This window comes from Channa argus, chromosome 22 (assembly GCF_033026475.1).
Source record: "Channa argus isolate prfri chromosome 22, Channa argus male v1.0, whole genome shotgun sequence".
Classification (NCBI taxonomy): Eukaryota; Metazoa; Chordata; class Actinopteri; order Anabantiformes; family Channidae; genus Channa; species Channa argus.
The window spans coordinates 8,870,919-8,897,984 of record NC_090218.1 but is presented as its reverse complement, the minus strand read 5'-3'; the positions used below and the strand labels follow the sequence as shown (position 1 = coordinate 8,897,984).

Here is a 27,066-nt window from a genome sequence, read left to right as displayed (position 1 = left end):
ATACATATAGGCCTCTGCTTGCTGCTGATGCCAGGAGCTGCTGGACAGCATGCTAAGCACATTCACACCAGTGAGGAATACATTACAATCACTTGCCGTCCTGGGTCATCCATATCCTCAACCAGAGTCAGCAGAGTGAATCGGGGCAGGAGCCGGCCATGGTCAGATGAGGCGAACTTGCAGTTGATAAGGTCGAGTTGGTTACACCATTACGTGGGGATGACTGTCGACTGGCAAGTGAACAAAAAACCAGAAATTTTTTGTTTTTACACAATATCACTGCCATTACCACTGTTTCACTATACTACTTTGGTGCATGACTGTACCTAATTTATCAGTACTTACCAGAGGATTGCAGACGCCTTCCATTCATCAGCTACATTACAGTAATGATGCGTTTTGACCTGAAAGCGATCCACTGTTGTTTGCATTTGAATTTAAATCATATTTTGAGATCATTATATAACTTGCTTTATGAGCACAAAGAGACCAGAACTGAAGGATTATGTTGCATAATCAGTGTCCACATTTTAATGCTGTCAGAATGATATCCTATATTCCCCCCCCCCCCCAAATGAATTATTGATAACAAGACTGTGATACCACTTATAATGAAAAAATAATGCTGTGCTGAAATAAAGTATTCTACTTCATCGATCAGTAGAGACTTAACATAGAGCTTTTCACTGCAGTTGGATTTTATTCCGCCCAGTCTAAAGTTATGTCAAGTTAAGTCAGGGAAATGCTTATGTATGTATATCCTTTAAGTCACAAAGGATCACCCAGTGCCTTCCCCACAGTGCTCAGCAGCCTTTTGAGCAAATGATCATCACACTGAATGCATCACAGTGGAGTTCAAGTTTAAAATTCCCAAATTCTGCTTTTGTGCTTGGCCAGCAACCATTTGTTTGGGTTTTTTTTTTTTTTTTTTTTTTCCTGTTGCCCCTTGTGCCGTAACCCATCAGCTGATAGTTGTGCACACTAGCTAGATGTCCACTTTACTGAGCACCAGTGGAAATGATGCAATGTCTTGGATTGTGCTTGTGCAACAGGGATAAACTCACGTCAGCCCAGTAGGAATAGCTGATTTTGACAGCGTGGTATTTTCCCCTTCCCCTTGCTCTTGGTCTATGGATATTGTGACTTTGAAGCTGCACTAAATGTATCTACCACCCACTCCACTCAACCATCCAACCACTATATGAATCACAGTTCATCATGCTTTATCTCTACTTGCAATTTTCTCTTTGCATGTCCAAACCCACACACACACACACACACACACATACTGAGACACACCGGGGTAACAAAAGCTTAGAAGTGGAAAGAAGAGTGAAGTCATTTCAAATTCTCCTGCATTCAGAAGCTCTATGTAAGGTCACTGCTGTCCATTGATATGATAACACTGTTTGTTCAAGCCTTCCTCCTCCACTTCTCTCTCTCCTTGCTCTGTTCGTTTCCATCCACCGCTTTTTATTGTCACAGCCTCGTTATTCCCATCAAACAGAAACATTTCCGAAACATCTACACTTGCGCTCGAGACCAGTGCAGCTCCTGTAAAATTCCTTGATCAGTTAATGGTAATGCCCCCCCCCCTCCTTCTCTTGACTCTCTTAAAAACTCTTCAGGTTTTTCCATCTGAGCGATTCAGGCTGAGGCGGGCGCAACCGCACTAGAGCTGAAGTCAAGTCGTGCTGGACTGGCGCGATCTCCTCGCACCGTTCGCAGCAACAATAACAACCAAAAAAAAAAAAAAAAGAGAGAGAGAGAGAGAGAAAAAAAGGAAAAAGCCTGACCAGCGTTTATTCGTGCTTTGACATGATGGAATATGCTGGTGTTAAAAGTTGACCAGGGATTTCTAGTTGTGGGCTGCTTGCGAGGCATGGCTTTCATTTTAACTTGCTTATTTCTGTCTTGGTGAGTATGACAACTCTTTTCTCCGCATCCGACTTTTTACGCACGACAACCAAACGCTGTGGATGCGATTTGCGCCTGAGAAAACTCTTTGTTATCAGCTGTTGAAAGCATTTGTACTTTATTCACAGTGCGAACAGGGTCTGGGGGAATCAGCACAGCGACACCAGCATCTATCTGGATAACATAACGCGTATTTTGGATCGATTACTGGACGGTTATGACAACAGGCTGCGACCGGGATTTGGAGGTATGTTAATGAGCGTGCCAAATATTATATGATGTCGCCTCATAAATGTTTGCATCGATGTTCCTTTGCCCAGAAGTTTTACTCCAGTGTCTCATATTTATTTAGTTTATGTTTTAATGTGTAAATCTTCAATTGGTTGCGTTTCATGTGTACAGGGATGTCAAAATCACTAGGGAGTGTGTGAATCCACTAGGAATTAATGTTTCTCTTTTTAAAAACAAATGTGATTTCTAATACTCTTTCTGCTCTTTGTATAGATTATACATTAAGTGTATTTCCACCGCTTTATGTTTTGAAAAACATGAAAATGTCTGATCCAAAGTTGTTGTTTGTGTGTGTATCGAAGTAACCACTGATCCTCCTGCTGTAGGTCCAGTTACAGAGGTTAAAACTGATATCTTTGTCACCAGCTTTGGACCTGTTTCAGATGTTGAGATGGTATGTAAACCACCAGGCCACTTAACTAGCTGCTAAGATTTAGACATCTCTTTGATCACTTGTCAGTAAACCCACTGTCATGTTATGAACACTATAGGAAATGTGTGCAATATTATCCCATGTAGCTTCAAGTCACGGTGCTCCTAGTCGTCTTTATTCCAGCATTTGGGCAGGATGTCATTAGTGCAGCTTAGGAGTTTAATCTGGTTGACAATCCCCCCCCCCCCCACCCATCAGAGAGGGAGAGAGAGAGAGATGGGGCTGATGTTGGGATGGTATAGGCTGGCTACTCCTGTCATGGGATAGGCTCAGTGCTGTGTGTCTGTTGAACTCTACGCTGGTTAGGCTTTAGATACCGTTTCGCTAAAGCCTGCTCGAACTGCCATGTGATAGAGTGGTGGTGGTTCTTTAGCGAGGCCATTCATTTACTCTGTATTGTAGCTTTTATGCTTAAGATTTACGATACAGTTAATTTGTAATCAGTTAAACGTGCACAGTTGCTACAGGAATTTAATACAGACAATAGAGAAAAAAAAATTGTTGATTGACATGTCAGGGTGCTTGTTTGGTGGACACTTCTAACTCAAGTCCCCAGGATGAGATAGATGTCATCTTGGGAATATTTTGAGGAAGTTACAGCTTGTGTTCTGCATTATCTTGTTATTATGTTAAATAAAAAATAAAAAGCCATATTAACTTTCTAAAATTAAACATGAACAGCTAAATTCCTTGATCATACAATTTATAAATAAATGCAAATCCTAACTTCAGATTTTTAGTAGCACTGGCAGCAATAGTTGAAGAGTCCCAAGATGGGGGGGAAAAAAATAAAAAATAAATAAAAATCCCACTGCCAGACACATTGCCAGAACTCTATCCAGCAGGTTCCAAAGAAACCATTGCTGACAAACCCATCTGCCATCCTCTCTGGGGGTAGTGAAGATAGTAGCAGCAAGAGCAGAAGCAGCAGCAGAAGTAGGAGTGGTGGTAGTAGTAAATAAATCCGTGCCCCGTAATCTCTCCACCATCCAGGAATACACCATGGACGTGTTCTTTCGCCAGACGTGGATCGACGAACGGCTGAAATTTGAGGGGCCCATCGAGATCCTGCGGCTCAACAACCTGATGGTCAGCAAGATCTGGACGCCGGACACGTTTTTCCGGAATGGCAAGAGGTCGATCTCTCACAACATGACCACCCCCAACAAGCTGTTCCGCATCATGCAGAACGGAACTATCCTCTACACCATGAGGTAACAGTGCTGGACAGTGAGCGCCAAGCCCAGCCAAGACCGGAATAGAGCACAGACCTGGAAATCAAATCAAACAAACAAGCATCCAAGAATATGCACAGGCATGAAAGAAATGAAGTGCCATTCCAAAAAAGGAAAAAAAAAAAATAGTGCCATCTGATACTGCAGACAGGCCTGGAAAGCCATTCAAACAAACATGACGCTAGCTTCTGTTCCAAAAGGAGAAATGCAGCATGAAAAAAATGCCTCTAGAGTTGGCACAGAAACAGATTTTCATTTTTAAAATAACTAGATTATCTAAGCGGATCAGCTCTACTTTAAACCATTGATTGACTGAGTTTAGCGGCTTTATTTAATCCGTACTGTGTGCATTATTGAAAATTACCTATCTTTGCAAGAACTAAACTTTCTCAACCAGCGTCATATACTTCCTAAACAAAAATACAAATGTATTAATCTTCACCTTGCATTCAATTTTTCTTTTCTCTTCTCTCCATTCTGACAGGTTGACCATAAATGCCGAGTGCCCCATGCGTCTGATGAACTTCCCGATGGACGGCCATACCTGCCCGCTCAAGTTTGGTAGCTGTGAGTTTTATTTTTTTAATTTTTTTTTTGTTTAGTTGTTTTCGCTGAGCCTCACTGGTCGGACCGATGGTGTCACTCAGAAATCATCAGTCTGTCACCGCGTAGCTGACTGCATGACAGGATATGTTTGAGGCTGTTTGGGATTTCAATATGAGACGTCACATCACTTTGTAATACAGCCCACAATTTGCTGATACTTGGTGACGCATACACATAGGTGCAGTTGGGGGAAGCAAACTCAACTTGTTTTTTTTTTTTTTTGGAGGGTACAGCACTGGGAAAATAAACCGAGGCCTGTGAATTTAGGTGTTCACATTGTTCGTGCAGCCGTACAACTCGTCATTACTCTCTAATGTAAAACGCATGTTTCACTTATGAATATTATTGCAGAGTGTAGAAGAAAATACATCACACTGCAGGTTTTACTTTGGAACATTCAACCCTATCGTGCAAAAGAAATATATTTCTCAAGATCAATACAACAAAGCAGAAATAATTACAATAAAACAAAGTGACAGTATATCAAACACATATGTTAATAATAATATTTTTAATTGCGTGACAAAAATACAGTTTATGTATAATGCATGGTGCTTCTCCCCACTTCCTGTTTATATTTTCAGGGGCTGTATTAGATGTTACCAAGCTGTGGCAGGAGTTCCTCATTCAATGCGGTTGAAATGTTCAGAAAAGTTGTAAAAGTGTCTGTGAAATGATATTAAGGTTGTGACTGCTCAGTGTATCTTCACATCCATCCGCTTTCAAATTTATAGCATTTCCTTTTTTCAAAATATATTCTTTAAAAATAAGGATAATCTTTCAATTGCCCGGTTGTTTCTTATCTACTGTATGAGAGCGCACACCAATAATTACATCCACGATGTGTATTTCAAGCTTTCGCTAGCATGAGACTCAGGATTAATCCACTCTATTTGTTATTGTATCCACTGTTAAGGGTTATAGTCTCAGCTGTCATAGGGTGAGTGGGTGGGGGGGAACCTGTGGACAGGCCACCAGTCTATCACCCACACAAGGAATACACATAAGTTCTAACTACTCAAAGAATTACATGCCAACAGCCCGGAGAGGCCACTGATTCAGCACGTTTTAACAAGGCTCTTCAACCATCTTGTGTAGATGCTTACCCCATCAGCGAGATCGTGTACACGTGGAAGAAAGGTCCTCTTTCTTCTGTCGAGGTGCCGCGGGAATCATCCAGCTTGCTGCAGTATGACCTCATCGGCCAAACGGTGTCGAGCGAGAAGCTTAAGTCCAATACAGGTGAGCAAATACTGACTGCAGTCCAATGTGCAGCGTGTGTGTTCCACCCTTTTCAACAGTTTGGAGCTATGGGGTTGAGGGTGATGTACGGTTTCCACCTTTGACGTTGTGACATTTTTAGCGATTGTGAACTTTACAGTACATTTTTGCCTGGTGTTGCAGTGAGTGATAGAAGAGCTTTTATTCCAAAGCACGATACTAAAAAAAAAGAAATAGCTTCATGGCACCAGATAACATCCCATCAGAATCCCCATCTTTGCACAAAGCAGACGTTTTACATGTTAAATGACAGTTCTGTTTCTGTATATTTATGAGTTGATATTTTTTTAATTCATTATTGTTGTTGTTGTTTACTGTCTCAGGTGAATATGTCATCATGACCGTTCACTTCCACCTGCAAAGGAAAATGGGCTTCTTCCTGATTCAGACCTACATCCCCTGTATTATGACCGTCATCCTCGCGCAAGTCTCTTTTTGGATTAATAAGGAATCGGTTCCAGCTCGGACTGTCTTTGGTAAGATTTCTTTAAATTCGCTGTGTGAATTTGGAATAACTTTAGTAATTTTCTGGAATAAAGGAATTTTAATAATCCCCACACAGACATTCCATATAGCAGGGAATCAGTCTCTAACCTGGATTAGTTTCTTCATCTGTGCTGTAGCCTTTCATTGTTGTTCAGAGAAACAATAGAACATCAGGTAGACACATCCCTCCATTGGGTGACGTGTTCGCAGGATGTAGTGTCTTTATGGGGTTTGTTGAAAATGTGAATGATTTAGATTAGAAAGAATTATCCTTTAACCTGCTGCATTATGATGTGGAGTCTTATTCTTATAGGTCTTAGACACATTTGCAATGTGTAAAATTATCAAGTGTTTGTTCTCAGTTCTCAAAACTCAACTTTACTTTCCTCAAGTATCTAAAACAGCAATTTAAATTCTCCATATTTATCGATTTGCCTCCCACTCCTTGACCCCAGGGTGACTCTAGCTCTGCAAACTTTAAGCAGTCGGACATTCTGCACTGTGATTGGTTTAATCTGCACGGAGTTGTTATTAAAATACAACCATCTGCGGAAGAACAAAGACTGACACAGTCATTGCGGTATGTTTTAACGTTTCTTCATTATCTCGGTTCCTCCTCCGCTTCAGTTGAGCTGAATTATTTGGAAATAATTGACATTGGTCATGGAAGGCCAGAGAGGGGGAGGATGTTTACTTGGCCTTCTTCCGAGCCCTTGCAGGTTCCGCTTGCTCACATTACATCATGCTACAGTTGTCGCCAAACTCGAGCCTCGGGATCAGAGGGGGTGAGAGACGCTGAACAAAGACAAGGGGGGCCAGTAAGAGGAACGAGACAGACACAAAAGACAGAGACAAAGAAAAAAGTAGAAAGTGTGTAGACATTTCCTACGCTTTTCATTGTCCTTAATGTTACATTTCCATCAACTTTGATTATGATTATGGTTCTGTGGCCTGTGCTTGTCTCTGGAAGTGAGGCCGCACTCCTACGGGTTTGCATACTACTTCAGAGAATACATCCCAATCATTACTGTTAGCATGTGGAAACCATATCTCCCACATCGTTTCACTCACTTCTCGATATGAGATAAACCTGGTTAAAATGCCTTTTTACTACATTGGCATGTGCATTGTAGTATCAGTGCACGTCGGGTTGTATTCAAACAAAAAAAAAAAGAAAAAGAAAGTGGGTGCTAGTGGCTCAGGTGATAGAGTGGCCACCTATTGAATGTATGGTTGGTGGCCACACATATGTCCCTGTTGTTTGGTGAGACAATGAGGCCCCAAAACTGCCCAACATCCGCTTCCGAGGTTGCACAAGCCAGCACACATCTGAGCAGTGGTCCCAAGCCCCGTAAAAATTGAGCTGAAACCAAAAAGAAGATACGCCTAAAACAGACTGCTTTCATTGCCACCATTAGTTAATTGTGGCTGCATATTTGGCAATAAAGCACACGATTTGGCTTGAAAGCAAACGGGTACATTTTATGAATGTCATTGATCAGGCATGTGAGATGGAAAGCTGCGAAGGAGGGAGAAGAGATAAAGTGCTATAGAAATGGCTTCACGAACGTGCTTCATGACAGTATATTAAGCCATAGCATGTAGTGCACTGGATTGTCAACAACCTCCCTAAGAGCTGAAAATCCCTTGGGCACAAGTCTCACAGACTTAATTGAGTGTGGCCTAATTTGTACCTTGCTTTTTACTCCTATAAAAGCACATAAATGCCCCAAGCATTTCATTTCTATCCTGTCTTTATACTTCATCCCCCTCCCTCCTACACTCATTCTTTCTCTGTTTTCTTTCTCTTGACGCTCCCTCCCACCCTGACAGGCATTCATCCCGTACCCCTCCCTTTTTGAAATCATTTAACACGCGCTTAAGATTGGGACTGTCAGCAGTAGGTAGGCTATCGAAGGAGGATGTTGGCCTTTCTCTGTTGAAAATGCTCTTGAGACATTATTAGGAACATTAAATCCCCCATAAGTTCCCAGGCTGCTAATGAAATGTGGACAACTACAGAGCACATTTTGTAAAAGCATTGGACAGCAGTGTTCAATGACCCCTTTTCCCTGCTTGCTTTAGTTTGATGAAAGTGAATTAGATATGTACTTTGTTAATGGGCCATTAAGACATTGTCAGCATCTTTGTCTGACTTAATAAGGACGGAATTTGGCCAAGGCAGAAGAAAATCCTTTTTCTTGTGATTAACAGGTGTCCTTCTAGGTGTGAAAATGCCCTTATTTTGTTTGAAAACTCTTATGGGATCTAAATTTACTGTATTTCAAACAGTAGCCACGATGATGAGTCGCCTTAGATCCACGCATGGCTTTTTTTCCCTCAAAGGGATCCCGGCAGTCTGCAAGTTTAGAAGGAGAACTTTAAAAAAAAAAAGTGCTTTTGCTTTTTTCCACAAATACATACATAGAGATTTCTTGCTTTAATCCATTATCCTCTTTAATGGTTTCCCCCATAGCCTGTACTGGGAAACAGACACATATTATCAAATGCTTTGTGGCTTTAGTTTGGTCATTTGCAGGAGGCCTTTTTATCAGACTGTCGTGCCAGTGCGGGGGCATGGGTTAGTCTGCTTACGAACAGATTAGCATTCCCTCAAGTGACTTTTTGGCAAATCTTACTGAGTTGATGTGCCACATGGCCTGACATTTTAGTTATATGCCATGAAACAGATCTGCAGTCATGTGTCAATGATTGGGAAAGCCGCTTTGTGGACACACTTTTGTTTGAGGAGCAAAATGTTTTGTATTCTTGCATATTACAGTCTCGTATGTTTCGATTCATTTGTTGTAGAAAATGACGTGTAATTGTTATAATTTGTATTTTAGAGCAGATCATTTGCTCAAGAATTGGTTGAAATTAATAATCAATATCTGTGCAGGCATGTGTATGTTACAAAACTCCAGCCTGTATGCAATTACGTCCCACATGCATGTGGGAAGACATGGAAACGTGTGTTTATTTCATTTAATAAGAGCTTTAATTAGCATCCACTGTACGCTGTGTGAAAACGGCGAGTCCCATGCAAACTCAGGTCAAAATACACAGCACGTGTATTTATGTTTGTCTTTAGAAAAAGTCTAAATCATCAATCAAAGTATGTCTTTTCAGTAAACTGGTGAAAGGAAAGTGCCAGAGCTTTTCGAAATACTGCTGATTTTTTTTTTTTTAATGTTTGGGACAATGATTCACAACAGTACATGCCAATACCTAGTTAGAAACAAACGTTCTATCATCTCTGCAGCATGTCGGTCTAATAAACTACTATCTGATCTACTGATCACAGACATTATTTGACAGAAGGTAACATGAGAGTTGAAAAAGCAATTTTGTAAAAAGTTGTTGCCAATTTTTGCTCCCACTTAAATAATAACTCAACTTTTCTGAATTGACAGTTCTGATAGATCTATTTGAAGACCTTCTGACAAATGGCAGGCTGATTTGCAGCTGTTTAGCCTGATGATATTTTCTAATATGTAGTTTATACATGCGTGCTGAGTGTTTTTGCCTTCCAAGAATAATTGTATATATCAGGGTGTTTCTATTTTTTTTTTTTTGTCTCCTTCCTATGTGCAGGCATCACCACCGTCCTGACCATGACAACACTCAGCATCAGCGCTCGCCACTCTCTCCCCAAAGTTTCTTATGCCACAGCCATGGATTGGTTCATCGCCGTTTGCTTTGCCTTCGTCTTCTCCGCCCTGATTGAGTTTGCAGCCGTCAACTACTTCTCCACCCTGCAGGCCAGTCGTGAGCGGAGAAAGGCAGCGGCCATGAAGGTGGCTGCAGCCACAGGGAGCGATGGAGAGGTTCCCTCAGTAAGTTCGTCCCACTTGATTTAAGCTAAGTAATCACATGCGGTGAAGAAAAGGAAGCAGATGGAAGTGGAGACATTCCTACCCAGGTTGCAGGGGGTCGTAGGATTAGTGGTGTTGTGATACAGTGGCATAAATTGCAATTAGCCACTATGATAAATGGTGATCAGAGCTGAGGTTACACTTGCAGGAAGAAGGTTTTGTGGCTTCTCTTTGTCTCCACATCAAGCCGTTCTCTTTAAACTAAGCAGCTGGGGGCATTAAGTTTATCCAAAATAAATCCTGACGTTCCACGTTCCGTGGCATCAGTAGTCTTTTTGAATCCATACGTCTTTACATTGAGACAATTGTTTGCGAACTTAGCAAACTGCCAACGTTCTTATCCTTTAGTAAAAGTATCCCACTGCCTTTAAATTACAATACAGTGAATCAAATGAGGCAAGAGGCCTGTTAAATGCAGCAGAAATAGTGAATCCTATGTGTCACATATGACTTATGTGGAGCTAAATTATTGTGTATCTGTGTAGAATTTGATAAAATTGCAATAGATAATATAACATTCTTTTGTACTGTAAGCAGAGGTGATAGAGGCATCACTCAGTTTGATAACTAATGCTTTTTAACAGCATATGCATCATTTTGCTGTGAATGCTGATTTAAAATAACAGTTGTTACGGCCATTATAGTTATACCGTTATATCACTGTTTAGAGGGTTTTCACACGACGTCATCATGTCACATGACACCTCATTGTCCATTATATTGAATGTGTCACCATTTGTCCACACATTCTGCTGTTGGCATCGTGGATGTGGTGCAATATATTATATATATATATATAAATAAATATATTCAGAAATCTGGGGTTTTGTCCACATATCCCTGCCTGCTTCCCTGATCCGGATGAGTGACATCAGTAACGTTAATCAGAATAGGAGTCCAGCATGTTCTCTTAGTCGCTATCATAAACTTAACGCATACTAAAATCTGGCAAGCGACACTAGCTGTACGATAATTGTGTGTAGCACATGAGGCTGCTACACCTGCCAGCTGCAAAAATAAAAAAGTGGCAGTTTCATTCATCTCGTGTCCTTTGTTTGTAAAAAGTTCACAGTTTTACTATCTCAAGTTCATGAGATTACATTAATGCATTACTTTACTAAAATTACTTTTCCCAGAAACAAGTGGCATCAAAAGTTTAAAAAAATAAAAATATTGCAGTTTATCCCACTGAAAACAGCTCAGCGGGTAGAGCTGTCATCCACCAACCCCAGGGTTGTTTGTTTGATCCCTGGCTCTTCCGCTATCATTAAGGTGGCGCCGCGGATGGTGGCCTCACTGTTTCGGGGTGCTCTACTTTGTCTGGTTGTGTGTTTTAATCCAGTTTTCTGCCACATTTCTGGTTGCTCTTACTCCAGGGAAGAGCTCATGAACATCAGAGCTACCACCCCTGTGGACTCACTTACTACTTTTCTGGCTTCTAATTTTTACTGGCTATTTTGATGAAGGAGTCGTGTAACAAAGCTCCGGAGAAGTGGTAAAAGCTTGTGTGGGTTTGTGCATCTCCACTGACGTGATCAGTATGTTCCTGTCTTACGTGCCCTCACTATGCAGCAAAATGGACGAGCTGACCCTGCTGCTATACAGATGAGTCAGGAGGTTTCAAAATATTCTTGATACTAGAGAATAGAACTTTGGTGTTGCCTTCACCAGATTTAACGATCTGGCTTTTAGAGAAAGTCTTTATCAATGTGGATGCGTTCATAACGCTTTACCTTTTGTGCCGTGAGACCAGTTCTTTTGTAGAGATGTTCAAGGCGACTGCCTCTAGATTTGAGCTGGCATATTCCCAGAGTACATCAGGGGTCAGAGTGAGTGAAGGTGCCACAGTCTACAAAAGGTTATCTAGTTCAGAATTGCTGCTTGTCCCGGTGAGTGAGCTGGTCCCGGGGACTGTAGCCCAGCTTTCCCATTGGTGTATGAGTGCAAATTGGTAATAAGAAGCAGTGTAAAGTGCTCTGGGTACCAATAAAGTAGAAAAGTGCTTTATGATGGCTGGCCCTGCCCAGCTACCAAGAGCGGTGCCAGTCCCGAGCCCAGACAAAATGGGAGGGTTGCGGCAGGACGGGCATTCCAGTGTCAAAACTCGTGCCAAATCAACGTGCGGAACACGGTCTTCTTTGGTGACCCCTGAGGGACAACCTGAAAGCCACTGATCCAGAAGTCACGCTTTTGGATGTGTCACCATAAGCAGTAAGTTGGTGTGGAAGATGGAACTGCCAGCATTCAGCAGCTGGAAATATATAATATTATTGTAACATGTAAATTGTGTGAAGGCAGAGGTACGTTTCTGTCCACTTTGAAAAATGCAATGTCAAACCTCTTGAAACAGCACAACAATTTATAGTAGAGCTCATGGAGATGCACTTAAACAAAGATGAGCCTGCTGCAGCTGCAGAGGATGAACATGGTCCTTCAATGGCTAAACAAGTAAAACTGGTTCTTAACCATCGACAGCGACTACAACAAGCAACAAAGAACTGACAAAGCTTGTGGCCCCACATGTGGTGGATGAAATGCAGGGACGTTAGATAACAAGTAATGAAATAAGCTACTTCTGACAGGGAGTAATAAGTAATAACAATAATTCTGAACAGAGTAACGGGTAATGAGTACTATGTTACATTCTCTGAGTAAGTAGCCCAACGCTGATGGTTGTTTACTCTTAGTTTTGGTTCCATGCATTCTGGAAGTTTCTGAGGTGTCACTTCACCATGTGCTTTATTTGAGGTTACTAATCAAATGCTTTGATGCACGAGGCTGGTCTTTGGCCTAAAGACCAATTCAGTGGTTCTCTGTCCAAACTGCAGACAGGAGAGCAGGTGCTTGCATAATTTTTATGTAAACAATGCAACTAGCGATGCAATATATTTGATATTACGTCTGCCAACTGTTCACCAATATGCTTAATTGTGGCCGCACATGCATTATGTGCAGCGTGAACAACGCGCTCTCCGGTCTCTCCTTCATAGTCTCCCTCATCCCAGTAAAAAACCAACTCTCATAAGCACACACTCCTTACTTTCTTCCCCCACGTGCACAAACAAAAACTCACTAACAATATCCTTATTTGTGTTCTACTTCATCTCTAGACCCCGGCTGTGCTTTTCCACTCTACTCTGTCTGCACTGACACACACGCACACACACACACACACACACACACACCTCTGTTCCCCTTTTATCTTTCTCCTTACCTTTTTGCTTGAATGTGCTACCTAAACATAAAAACTGAAGCACCGCAATCTCCGCTTTATCCATGCTTGTCCCCACACTTGAACACACAATCTCTTATAATTACAGCACATTATGCCCCTCCATCCATGCACTATCATCTCCAGTGCATGTATCATCTATCCAATCCTTCTCTCCCAGTCCACTATTCTGCTCTGTAACTGCGTGATAACCACAGAGAGTGACAGCCAGTGGCCCTTTGACCGGCGTTGCTACAGATTATGTAAGAGCCATAGATTAAGGGAATCCAGCAGATCACTGCAGGCTCATGAGAAGTGGGGGCCGAGAGGGGGCCGAGGGAAGCTGGCCCGACCATTTTTTTTTTTTGTGCAGCAAGATGGAGAGATGGACGTGAGGCGCCTGTGCGGTTTGTTTTCGTGTGCGAGAGAGAGTTACACTGAGAGAAAGATAGAGTGGGAGGGATGCATCATGGAAAATGACTGCTTTCACCAAATACGTAGGAGGGAAGACTCTTCGTTACATAGAAAACATTAAAAAAAATAACAATGCGGTTTCACTGGGAATAGAAACGGCCATCTTTCCGATGTCACGATTATGACCTGTTGTGTCTGTCAGGTGAAGCCATAACAGGACTGAAACGCTCGCAGTAACACGAGTCAAATGGTTCATTTAATGTATCAAATATACGGCTGTAAACACAAAAAGGGGAAGGGGCTGTTTATAGGAGTGTGTAAACAGTACTGCACGCATTGTTGATGGTGTGTGTGAGTAGGTGGTGCAGGAAATTCACAGAACATCAACCATTGGTAGGAGGAAATACGGGAAGAGAGAGATGGAAAGGTTAAATGATGGGGCCTTTATTTATAGGCCCAGCTACAGGTACTTGTACATGTAATTGCAGGTTTGTTGAACGTCGCTTGGGTGGAGCGACATCCTAATTATGCCGGGGCCGTTGTGATTTTCAAGCATTTTTCCTGGCGTTCCCACAATTAGACTGAGTGTCTGTCAGGATTTTTCGGATCGGGCAAGAGTGCTGACAACCAAAAAAATGCCGTGTCAGTGTTTAGTCCCTGAATTACCCCGCGGAGTCTTTTTGCAAACGTGTTTCTGTTTGCATTCAGTGTCTCAAGCAGATCCTGTGTGTTGCAATGTGATAACTGGAGATTCCAAACAGTCCTTGCTCCTCAGAAATTGCCAAGAAGCCTGCCTTCTCTCAGCCAACCTAGTGGAACGGTGTCAAATTGAAGGACCTCCGATCCTTTTGGTTGGTGCTAGTGTGTTTCACAGCATCCCCTACATAACCTTTAGGGGTATTTTCATTGCAGACAGATAATTTAAAAAAAGGCAAAGGACCTCCATTGTCCCCCACCTGTCCTATACAGAAGAGGCATCATACAGCTTTGAATGTAAATTTTCTCTCTTTCTGGTCATATGTGTCTCCTTTTGGTCATTTGTAACTGCTCAGTGTCATTTAATTTCCCTTTTTTGTTTCATGTCCCTTTACATTATGTGTAATTTCCATCTCTCTGTGGTGGCTTTATGTTGGCCTGATGAGGAATCCATCCATGAAAACATCTGTCTGTAGCATTTATGCTTACATCTTAATAGCTTTTTTGTCTTCTAACTGATGTGTGTTTGCCCAGGTCGTAAGTGTAAATGGAAAAAAATGCAAAAAGTAAATGATATTTTTGTCACGATGTGTTTCAAATTTCCTGCAAGTAAATGTAACGTTTTGTTTCGTCCACCAAATTATTTCTAAAATGACTGGATTAAACCAAAAGTGTTGGTTAAGAGATTGAAGTGTGAACAAAGGGCACCATCACTGTGTCCAACAGTAAATAAAGTTACTAAAGCTGTTTACATGTAAACTTTGGACATTTGCAGTTATGATATGCAGTCCCTCTGAAAACGGTCTAGAGAAGTCCAGGGTTGCAGCGCAGGTGTGAAAGCAACATGATGAAGTCATTTCTGCACTTCCTTTCATCCATCAGGCCTTTTTAAAGAATTACATATTAATAATTAACACAGCTCAGCCCTCACACTGCATTCCGAGCTAAGCTGCTGATTAGCAATTTACCTTAAATCCTAAGTGGACTGCACTTTCCTACCTTGCAGGCACTTAAAGCACTTTACAAAGTTGCTTCCCATTCACCTATTTGCATGATGGTGGCAAACACTTTTGCAGCTATTCAACTAAGGTTACATCATAGACTTTCTATAACCATTAATTTTACCCCTGGTAGCCATTATAATATTTTGAGAAAGGTTCCAATGGGGATCACTATATGAATGGATCAGTTGCAGAGATCACTAATGCACTAAAACTGTAGCATGTAAACTGCTAGAATACACAGATCAGAATACACAGATCATGAAGCAAAGCAATGAAAACAAAGCAGTGCCATAGTGGATATGTTCAGGATGCTGATGGTCTTGCTTCAAATATATTAGTATAAAATACATTTACAAACACCTTTGATATTCATGATATTCATCCACAGCATGTACACCCACTCAACTCCTACACCAAAGAACCTGCATGCACTTACTCCCGTGTCAGATGTATTGATAGTGTGCGGTTAGTGTAACCTTATTTCTCACACACCTACGCACACACAATAAGACAAATAGGACAATATGTAACTCTAGCTATAAACCCCCTCTCAACACAAACACACACACACATATACCAAAACAACATACATCTGTCAATCACTCTATGCCCATTCTGCCTATGTCAAAGTGGGTCTGTCAAAATCTGGGGCAGTGGATAAAGAGAAGTGGAGCTGATCCCTCTGGCATTTGACAAAGAAGCCAAACAGGCATGTTGTTATAGCTGGTACACATCGGATCAGCGGAACATACATACAACCACAAAAGTAAATGTATTTTATTGGGATTTCATGTGAAAGACCAACACAAAGTGGTACATAATGGTGAAATGCGAGGAAAATGACAAATGGTTTCAACATTTTTTTTTACAAATAATTATCTGAAAAGTGGGAAGTGCCTTTGTTTTCAGCCCCCCTTGGTTGTAGGACCGCGTGCAATTCTTTTGGGGTTTGTCTCTACCATCTATGCACATCCAGAGAGTAAAATTGTTGCAGAGCGTCTGTGTCGGTCTCTCACATTAAACCCCCATAAAGTACATTTACATTTATGGTTGTAACGTGACAAATAGTGGAGAAAAAATAAACACTTTTGCAAGTCACTGTACACAAGCTAATACATGCAATTTTTTTTCTGCTGACATTTCAAGCCACAGCCTGATGTAGTGGTCATTTAGGACACTGGACTTTTCCCCTTCAGATACAATCGATGCACACACTGTAATTCACTGTAATTCATCACCTGGATTTTCATCCAGGTGGTGTTTTCTGCACTCCGAAGGATTTTGACAAGGGATGCCCCAATGCAGCTTTTTCCCAGACTGAGAACAAGTACTTACGATGGAGTACTTAGCAAAACCGAGTACCGATACGAGTACTTAATTGTTTAGCTTTTAGTGTGACTAGCTGGACAGCAAAATCCTCCTCAATCCACAATTAAGCTATTGAGATACACTGGCAGACACTGATGGTCCAAGTAATAGTGGGGACACACGTCAAGACTTAGACTTTCAATAGCTTGTGTACAAACATTGTACGTCCCTATAAAATATGGAGTTTTGCAGTCACAAGGTTTCGACAGGACAAAACATTCTATACATTTAATAAGGTTTTTTGGGGATTTTTTGGGACTGTGCTCATTTCTTTGAACATAACACCGATGGCATCTGTTCCAGTGGCTCTTCTGTTGAGAAGTTATGCAGTTTCCTGTATTTGAAAAACGGGGATTGCTCGCTATTTTAGCCTCCTCTGGCTGACGGCACCAACAGGCAACACGGTGTTTCTCCACCCATCTTTCGGATGCACACTGCTTTCCTCCCTGTATACTAACACTGTATCTGATTTACAAGTCTTGAAGCAGCGAGCGTGAGCTGTGTTTTACAGTGGTTCACCGAGAGTTGATCAGGCGCAGTGATAACAAGCTGTCGATACACCGCGAGCCTCTTTTTACAATATGTTTGCCACAGCTGCACACATCTGTATCATGGCATCAGTCGAAATCACATCAAATCAACAGGAAAATTATACAGTAATTGACATTCTTGTGTTTAACCCAACCGGCTATGGTGCACTTGCTATATCTATATCTATCTATAGCTACTTCAGTATGTTATGATTGTATCACTCACTGGATGCAACAGTGCAGCATCGGACAATATTCTGTTTGATGTGATTTTTTTTTCCACTGACAGTTTCCAAATCTTTCTCTTTGCCTCATCTAGATGGAAGCCAGTAGTGCGCTTAAGAAGCGGATCAACTCTGCCCCGCTGTTTGACCGCCCTGCCAAAACATTTCCCAACCCACCCGTCAACGCCCACACCTTCCTGCAGCAGGGTTCAGCCGTCCCGGCCAACAACGTTCTGACTGGGACCAGTATCATCGACAAGTACTCCCGCATCCTCTTCCCCCTTTCATTCGGCGCCTTCAACCTGGTCTACTGGATCGTCTATCTCACCAAGGACACCATGGAAATGTCCAGGTGAACAGATGGCATGGTTCTTACAAATACTTCCAGCATTTGTTTTGTTGAGCACCGGGTGGTGTTTATTGCATAAGTCAGAGAGAGATGGTGGGTCTATTTTTGTGCACTACCTCCTCACTGAGTGTAATTTGTTTGGTTAAATCTTGCATAACCTTAGCCAAGTTCTGTGTGTGTGTGTGTGTGTGTGTGTGTTTAAAAGCTTGGTTTTAGCCCATTATTCCTGCCAAAACTCACAATGCAGACATCCAGCAGATTGATTGCTGTTTTACACTGTGGGGAATGAAACTGAATCAGATTTTCCCCTTTTTAAACTCCTACATCTTACGAATAAATTCCAACAGTAACTGCTGGTTTACAAGTGATTCACGATGTACGTCTGCATATCTTACTTTAGTCTTTAATGTGTGTTTAGATTTAGAGTGCAGTGATCTATAATTAGACGTGTTTTAAACCACACTACATGGTTGAGTGCACAGAATTGCCCTCAGAATTCAGAAAATCATCTAGATGAAACATGCGTGGTGCAATTCGGTCAGTTCTTCTTCTAGGTGAGTTTGATGTACTGCATGCAGTATACAGCATATCACTCCTCTGGTTTGTATGAGTGTTTGCCAGCCTAATAACCCATCTCCTTTAAACAAGCCTTTACAGATTGGGCACAGGTTTTATTAAATGGCTGCACTGGCTACAGGACCCACATACGTTAGGCCATGTACTGTACAGAAGGGTGTCACCAACTGTCACCTCAGTGATGGCAAGTAAAGCAACCTTTGTTCTGGTGTGTGTTTGAGGATCAGTATTGATGCTAATTTGGGCCTTTTTTTTTTTTTTTTTAAAGATCAGTATCAACTGAACTTTAATGCAGCCTGTTAGTTCTGCAGCACTGCTGGTCTCCTTCGCAGCTGGTTTCAACCGCTCAGCTTCCTGCTGCGGGAGTGTGAAGACTTATTTGTACAAACTGGTGAATTACTCTGAGTTTGGCTAAAAATTGATCTGCTAATCTCTGACTAATTAGCCGGTCATTAGCAAATGACATTCACACCGGTACTGGCACTGCACTTACTGGTTAAAGTGACAGACATCTCCAGCAGCTGTCACTAATGAACATTAAATCTGAATACCTCACTGAGTAAACTGCTCTCTGTAGCCAGATCAGTACGAAGCCAAAGAAAGAGTGTTGGTAAGACGTGACACTTCACTCCGTAACACCTCTGCACATCTCACACAGCGAGAGAACTGTTTGTGTATAGCTCCAGAAAGTCCAGTGGAGATGTACAACTTGAATCTTATCCTATTGTATTGGTGACAGCGATCACATTCTCCCAGTGTTTTTATTTTTGTCATTTTTGCCATATCTACGGTGGCCCTGAGAGCTCATTGCACTGACAATATAGAAAACACAAGCAAAGAAACGTGCTGCAAAAGCCACAACACAAATAAATGATGAAATGTGCTGCAAAAGCTGCAACACAATAGAAATGTGTCCGGGAGCAACTAAAACTACATTTACAAATCTAAATGTCCATCACTTTTTAGTGTCATAACAATGTTTCCAGATGTTAGACATTTCACTCAAATCCATAGTTTCTAGAATTTCAGATATTTGGCCGAACACTTTAATAAAACCCCTTAATTATAGTTTTTGCATAGTTTTATAACTTTTCCCTACTTTATTAATAAAATACAACTAGTGTGTCACCAGTTTACAGTGCATCCAGAAAGTAGTCACTTTTACAGCCTTATTCCGAAATGGATTAAAATCTATCTTTCTTAAGCTTTTTTACAATTACAGCCTCAAGTCTTTTTGAGTATGATGCTACAAAGCGGCCAAACCTGTTTTGGGGCAGTGTCTCCCCTTCCTCTTTGCAGTAGCTCACAAGCTCCATCGGGTTGGACGGGGAGCGTCGATGCACAGCCCTTTTCAGATCTCTGCAGAGACGTTCAATTGGGTTCAAGTCTGGACTCTTGCCGGGCCACTCAAGGACATTCACAGAGTTGTCCTGTAGCCACTCCTTTGTTAACCTGCCAGTGTGTTTAGGGTCGCTGTCCTGTGAAAGATGAGCCGTGTGTGTGTGAGTGTGTATACACACACACATCAAACAGTATGAAGAATGTCACTTGAAACAAACATACTGGGTTTCAGAAGTGCAGCGGATAATTCTCACAAGTGACATCTTTCAAATGCACTTAATAAAGTGAGACATGTACATGACTCACGGCTTTTATCGATTGCAGATACACACAGCAGTGTTCGTAGCAGCGGTATTGCCAAAGCAATATGTCTGTCAACAGATGACATCACGCTGCAATATTTTGAGGATATCAAGGAGGAGATGTATCTCGTCTCTCTGAGCCTGTGGGGTTTAACGCCTTCACAGGGTGCTGAAGGAGAAATGGCTTTTTATGATGTGTGTGTGTGTGTGTGTGTGCACTTGCGTTTGATTTGTCCCATATGCTCCCAACAGATGCACATGCCTGGCTGTGCATTTATGTGCACAGTATTGATGTGCATCACCAGTCCTTAGGCGTTTCTGGTGTGTGGGTTCAGGTCCTTTGGTTCGCTGGCTCTTTCTCTAAAACGAGAAAAGCCCTGTGGTCTGTGATGAGACAAGTCTGATGACACGACCGTGTTTGCAGGCATCAGGATTTCTCCGTGTGACCGACCATCTTAGTGCCACTCTCTGGTTCTCTTCATGTATTGGGAGAAAGCAGATACTTAAAAATTCCTTATATATTAGCAATAAAGTGATGGAATTTACGTCCTGGAATTCAACAGGAATTAAAAATGATTTTTTTTTTTGCAGGACATGTTTGCATCCAATTGCATGGATGAAGCCGTGTGGCGAGTGAGCTGCCGGTGTATTTCAGGGGCTTTGGAGTTATGGATAAATAACAAAAGAACCCTTTGTTTTCGATTGAAATTTAACTTTTGCTTTATGATCTGTTTGTGTTCATTTGTGGACATTTTTTTATTTTTTATTTTGGGTGATGTTATTTATTATTTGCATACTTTTACTGTTAGAAATGTTTAGTTTGTTCTAGAAAGTCTCAGGACTATGTTCATTATTTCTGAGCTGCTTTGCATGTTGTTGTGGTCTTTTTGAGTTGATGTTTTTTTTTTTTTTTTTCAAACAACATATAATCAGTACCTTCAGGGGCTTACAGACCCTGATCTCTCGGGCCCCCGGACTCTGTGCCCAGTAGTCCCGTCCACTAATCCATCTGTAATTGGAGTAGGGTTTACCCTCACATGCTTACATCCAAGAAAAACTAAGATGTATTGCAGTTACTGTAGACTCGAGTTCTTGCCAATCAGACACGAACCTCGTACAGCAGTTAACGTGACCGTAATGCAGCATCACAACTCCACAGTTAACACTTTGCAATTCATAGCTATTTGGATACACCACCACCCACATTAGTGACCCCTTGATTCTGAGTTAGAACCACCTTAATCCAAATATCACGTCCCTTTTCACTTCACAGAAATAAATATACGGCTCCAGTGCCTCTGACTGAAAGCGGATAGCGGCGCATGCAACAGAGCCCTTTTTCTCTCTCTTTGTGGCTTTGCTTTTATTATGGAAAGGCCTCCTGCAAAGAGGAGCTGGACCAGAAGAAAAGAGAATCTGCTTTTTGTGAGTTTCGCGTGCGCAGGTGGATTTGTGTGTGTGCGTCCACTTCTGTGAGTGAGGACGGAGGCACACAAGTGTATAAATGTGCTATGGCAGCAGTGCCTACCGACTGGAGTCTATTTTAATGAATAGCACCATTCAGGGCGAGACTTGAAGGAAACAAATTTGCTGAAAACACTTCCTTCCATGAAGGGCCCCAGCTGGTTTGCGGACTGGTTGCAGGCTGGCTGACTGACTGGTGGATCTGTGTCAGAGTGGGTACAGCAGGCGAAAAGCCTTGTTCCTCTTTATTGCCCATCAGAGTGCCAGGCTTGAAAAACAAGGTTCCCATTGTTTCCCATAAATCAAAACCACTAAATGCTGTTTCGAACTCAATTTCTATTTTCAACTGTGGGGACGTAGCAATAACTTTGGTGTAACGATCATTCAATTACAGGCCACTCAGACAGGGAGTGAGGAAGGCCGATAAAAACGACGATCCCCCCCATCTATCATATTTCTGTCCGTGGCCTCCCGGGAACTGTGGGGATTGCTACATCCGCTGTGTGTCCCTGCATGAGTGCATTTCTCACACATCCACCTGTGTTTACATGGACATCTGTGTTAGTAAATCCTTAGAAGACAAACTATCACACAAGAAACCAGCTCTCTGTCCCCGACTTCACTTCATATACACTCCCCTGCTTTCCCTCACACTCAATTGCTTTTTCTATTTCTCACTTTATCTCGGTGTCACCCTCTCAGATACACTCTCTCCCTCTTTCTGCTGCCCCCTTTCCTGTCTCTATCCTCCCCCACCCCCCCTCTCCAGTGAACTGCCTGTACTCCGCTTCATCTTTGTTAAGACAGGACAGGCCTACAGGCAAGCAGAGCGATGTCCCTCTGCTTTACCTACTCAGCATTAATCATCCAGCCGTTTCAGAGCAAAGAGGAAGCTTGTCTCTGTAGGACTGTGCTGATGTCTCGTCTCTTAATCTTCTTTGCTGGCTGTATAGATGCATATTTGCCATCTGGTTAGTTTGGCAAAAACATTTAATATAAGCTAGCAGCCTTGCCTGGGTCCATCGGCAAAAGGTTAAAGGTCAAGTTTCCGCAGGAGCCAGTATCCGTCTGTCAGTGTGTCTTTAGGTTGCCTGATACAATCATGACTCATCACTCGTGGGCCTTAAATAAATGTATTAGTGACTAATACCTGGGGCTGTGTCAGCGGTAAAGATGGCAAGTGCACGGACAATATGGCACAATAAAATGCCCAAGCTAATTACATTTACCATAATCTATGAATTTGATTATTTATTTATTTTTAAACTGGTTTGAATTGCATTGATGTTGATTTAGCTATGATCATTTTCATTTTCATGCAAACATTTAAGTGTGTATCTAGTAACCTTGCAGTGTTATTCGGACACGTATGACCACAACAATCAACATGCAGTATTTGCTATACTGTATGAGCAGGCGTCTTATTATTCGGCTGAAATATTCACAAATATTCTGCCTGTCAAAACTCTGCACGTTTCATGTCAAGTGTTACTTTTCATTTTAACCGTTACTGCATAGTTGTCACATACAGTGCAAAGGTTTGAACTAAAAAGGGAACGTCAGTCCCCACACCTACACACACATACACATTTTATGCCAAATGCTTTGCACCGATTGTTTCAACTTTCAAAATCAAATGACTTCAATAGAATTTCGTCCTCATTTTTTTTGCACAAGAGCACACTTTGCCTACAGTGTCCCCAAATGCCTCTTCACCTACCAACCAAAACACGCAGAAATCCTGCTTTTTTTGTTTTTTTCTTTCTTTCTCTCTATTTTTTGTTTTTTGCCAGCAGCCATGCTAGTTCTCTGGCTGAAAATGGCTCTCAGTGCTGTCAAATGTGTCTCCTGCTATAACACATCAGGCACAGGATGTGGAGGTGTGAACTACCTGGCAGAGGTTCCTAGACGATTTTCACAAGGTCCTTGTGAGCAGCATTGGCAACAAGGGACTAAAAATAAAATCCAATAAAACCTGGAAAAAAAAAAATTAATTCAGTCTTTAACTGATGCCAGTTGCACAGGAGCATGTTGTTACATCATACCAATGGTTGTTTGTGCTTGTGTGCAGGCAGATGTGGATGGATGCGAATATGAGTAGGTGTGTGTGTGTGTGTGTGTAGGTGTGTATATGCAAATACTTACATGTTTGAAGATGATAAAATATATTCCATAATTCTATGAGAAAACCTTTATTTGCTTGAGGGAACATTTTTCACTCTCTCTTTTTAACATACACACGTGTGGCCAGTTTTTTCTTTACTAATTCTCCTCTTCTTTCTTCTCCTCCTGTCTTACAGGGACACCGTCTAAACCAAGAGTTTGTCTGCACACACACACACACACACACACAAATTAGATGACAGACACTTGCCAGGCACTATTTTATGCCGCCTCAGTGCTTTGTTTCCCTTTTTAAGTTCTTAAGAGCAGATGTACCACCTCCTATTGCCAACTTGACCCAGGAGCTCTCAGCTTGTTCCACACTGTGGAACAAATTCAAACTGCAACTCTCGTGTGTCTCCCTCACTTCTTTATTGCTCTTCTCTACCAGTTTTTTATTTTTTTAAAGTTGCATACTATAAAACTTCTTCTTTCCATGTCCCCTTGGCTGAGTGGATGGGGAAAGATGTAACGGCTGAGCTGCAGAGCTACAGGCGGAGCCCCTCCTTTGTTGTGTGTATATGTCGCTGTATGTGTGCAACATGCATGCATTTCCACACATAACAGCAAAGTTGCATGTGTTTGATATTTTGAACACACTCGAGGGGATGAGCTATAAACTGTCGGCCTGCCTGGATCAAGTGTGAATACTGGACTGAGTGGCAGGGACTCTTTCACTCCTACTTCTTCTCTCTGCTATTTTTTTAACCCCCCTCCCACAACCTCGTTCCTTTTTTTTTTTTTTTGGTTCATTAGCTCAATTTCCCTCCGCTGATGGAGTACAGAGGAAGTGCAGGAAAATCTTCAAAGCATTTTCATGTTGTGTTCCACACAGACATTGGGCTGGTTTAATATTCACTGTCTCATGCACATGTGGATGGAGGAAAGTGCAGATGCAAATACAGACACTAAAGCATCACTCATGCCACACTTCTCCATGCTTTTCACAAAGACACGTTCCTATGTCCTAGATAGAAATATCAGTGCATGAATAATATGACTTGCATAGAAAACATTGTTGTAGCTCAAAGCTGTATGTGATCCATCTGGAAAATTCAAATGACACAGTGAAGGGAAAACATATGTTTAGGTTTGTTTTACACAGGAATTAGTTTTCAACAATGAGTCATAAGGGATGTGAGACACATCCTATGTCAGAGATTTAGAAAAAGAAAGAAAACATTTCAGATACATTAACTCGCTCGAGCATCTCACACAGCAAGCTCTTTGTAAACCCTGCATCCTTTCTTTGAGACGATTTAGGCCCTTTAGTCATTTCAAGGTACAGTAGAATATTTCTGCTAATTGTTCTGGAGATGACAGCTTTGGCTTCTGGTTTTCATTGAAAAAAAAGCACATAAACCTATAATCATCAATTATACAAAATGCAAAAACATACTCTTTTATTATCCACTTGGGTGGATTTGCATATGAGTATGCAATCTTTCCAATGAAGTGGAGCAGGTAGCATGTTGAAGTCGGCTAACAATGTTAATGTGGCATCTGCATATGAGCTGATATGTGTTTCTTTCCTCATCCATCATCCATGAGGATGATCATTAACGGTGTTGCTTATTAACACAGGTGTCTTTTGACATAAAATAAAGACTATACACTGTGCCAAACGATTATTGTGTAGTCTTCAAAGCTGTGCACATTCCAGCTAATTAGCGGATATTGGATTTAATTTGAAGTCATCACACAAACTTTGTTAAAAAAAAAAAAGCTTCACAGTTGTAAATTGCCCCTGTTTTATTACTAAGTTTTGCAAATGATGAAGACCACATAAGGTGTTAAACAAAGTGCATCATTTATTTTTCTTTTAAAGATGAAAATATGCAATGCAATAAAGAAATACAATATAGACCACGAATGCATCCCTGAGGGTGGGATTCATCGCCTGAAACCACGTTCGGACGTTGGTAAGTTTTCGTAAAGTGGTTGCAAACGAGCAACTCCATCGCCAGGAGCGAACACCAGCATCAGACAGTTGTGTGAAACAGCAGCCAAGGAAATCAAACGGTCACGTTGTACAGCACCTGTGCATGGCAGCTAGAGCGTAACTAAGGTCAGACTCAGCCCCTTGGAAGTCTTTGTTAGGCTCACACAAAGATCATGGTTACCGTAAAATGATACATGATAGTATCTTAAATATTTCATCACTTGGCATTAAGAGGATGTGTAACCGTGGCCCAGAAATGCGAATGATTCATCATTTTGCTGCCTGTTGTTGCATGTTTTCTTTTATTCACTTATGCACCAGAGGACTGAAAGAACAGTGGTGTCAGGCTGTGTGAACTCTCTTTGTATCCCCCCCCCCCCCCTTTTTTTTTCTCTCTCTCTACTTCCCCACCCTGCGCTCCTCTGTCTTTGAGGCAGAGGCTGAAGAGACGGGGCCTCTCAGCCCTGATTGGCCTGTTTGTCAGGCTCTATCACAGGAAGCCCTGACAGCTCCATTGCACCTCTGGGAGAACCTCACTTGCATGACCTCCAACCCTTTTTGTGCTTGTTAGGGTTGTTGAATGTAGAAGGTTGTGAACTCCATAGGAAAAAAAAAATCTTTTAAGCTATGGCGACTGCAGCCACAAACTGTCCTTTAGTCATTTGGTTTTCTTCCTCAGGCATGAGCTTTATTGATTCTTTAATTCAGCCATTGTTCATTTTATTTTATTTTATTTTTGGTGAACACACTTTAGAAGACAGTGAATGGTTTACATTGTATTTGAACATGTATATTTTGTAAATATGATTATGTATTTCGGTAGGCTGCTCTGTGTTCCGACTGTACGAAACTGCTCGATGATCAGCTACACTCCATTTTGACTTAGTTTGAATCGCAGACCACAGTTTTGTTTTAGCAGTTTAGCATCATTTTGTACCGTCACGGCCTCTTTTTAGTGCAATTTTAGTCAATTGTCCCACTCCTACTTACTTTTTCCATAAGAATGTATATTATTATGTTCAATAAAGATGAATTATGTATATACCTATAGTTCCCTCTTACAGTCTCTTTGTATAAACCAACATCTTGGAGGCTTTGCTGATTGATGAAGATGCACTCTGTAAAGGCTTTAAGCTTCGTGTGACGCTGGGAAATAATTGCACATTAAACCGTGGTTTAACGTGACCAGTTTCATGTGTGTCTTCTCAGCTCACACGTGAATGCAAAGTGTACACTAAATGTGACTTGTTTACTTCAAATATTCATACTAATGATGTCATATGAGATGTTGTGCGTGGTGGCTGACTCATGCACTTATGTAATTCACCCTCAGTATGTTCTGCTCTGTGAATGGGTTA

At 41.6% G+C, this 27,066-nt stretch overlaps 1 protein-coding gene across 2 annotated transcripts; it reads left to right on the top strand.

Moving 5' to 3' along the window:
- Window positions 1-1,633: 1,633 nt before the first annotated feature.
- gabra6b (gamma-aminobutyric acid type A receptor subunit alpha6b) lies at window positions 1,634-26,826 on the top strand. Of its 2 annotated transcripts, XM_067491314.1 has the most exons (10): window positions 1,634-1,917; window positions 2,046-2,164; window positions 2,535-2,602; window positions 3,635-3,855; window positions 4,361-4,443; window positions 5,581-5,724; window positions 6,087-6,239; window positions 9,844-10,085; window positions 17,667-17,923; window positions 23,904-26,826. In XM_067491314.1, exons 1-10 carry the CDS (start codon window positions 1,829-1,831, stop codon window positions 23,914-23,916), a joined length of 1,389 nt encoding a protein of 462 aa, XP_067347415.1. In that variant the 5' UTR covers window positions 1,634-1,828; the 3' UTR covers window positions 23,917-26,826. The 2 variants fall into 2 exon arrangements, with proteins under 2 accessions (XP_067347415.1, XP_067347416.1); XM_067491315.1 differs by lacking the exon at window positions 2,535-2,602 and having other exon boundaries at window positions 1,636-1,917.
- The last annotated feature ends 240 nt before the right edge of the window (window positions 26,827-27,066 follow it).

Excerpts from the sequence above, each read along its gene's own strand:
- gabra6b (XM_067491314.1), top strand. The coding sequence starts at position 1,829 with ATGCTGGTGTTAAAAGTTGACCAGGGATTTCTAGTTGTGGGCTGCTTG. Across the intron at positions 4,444-5,580 it reads CCCGCTCAAGTTTGGTAGCT|ATGCTTACCCCATCAGCGAG; the intron begins GTGAGTTTTATT and ends CATCTTGTGTAG. Across the intron at positions 10,086-17,666 it reads GCGATGGAGAGGTTCCCTCA|ATGGAAGCCAGTAGTGCGCT; the intron begins GTAAGTTCGTCC and ends TGCCTCATCTAG.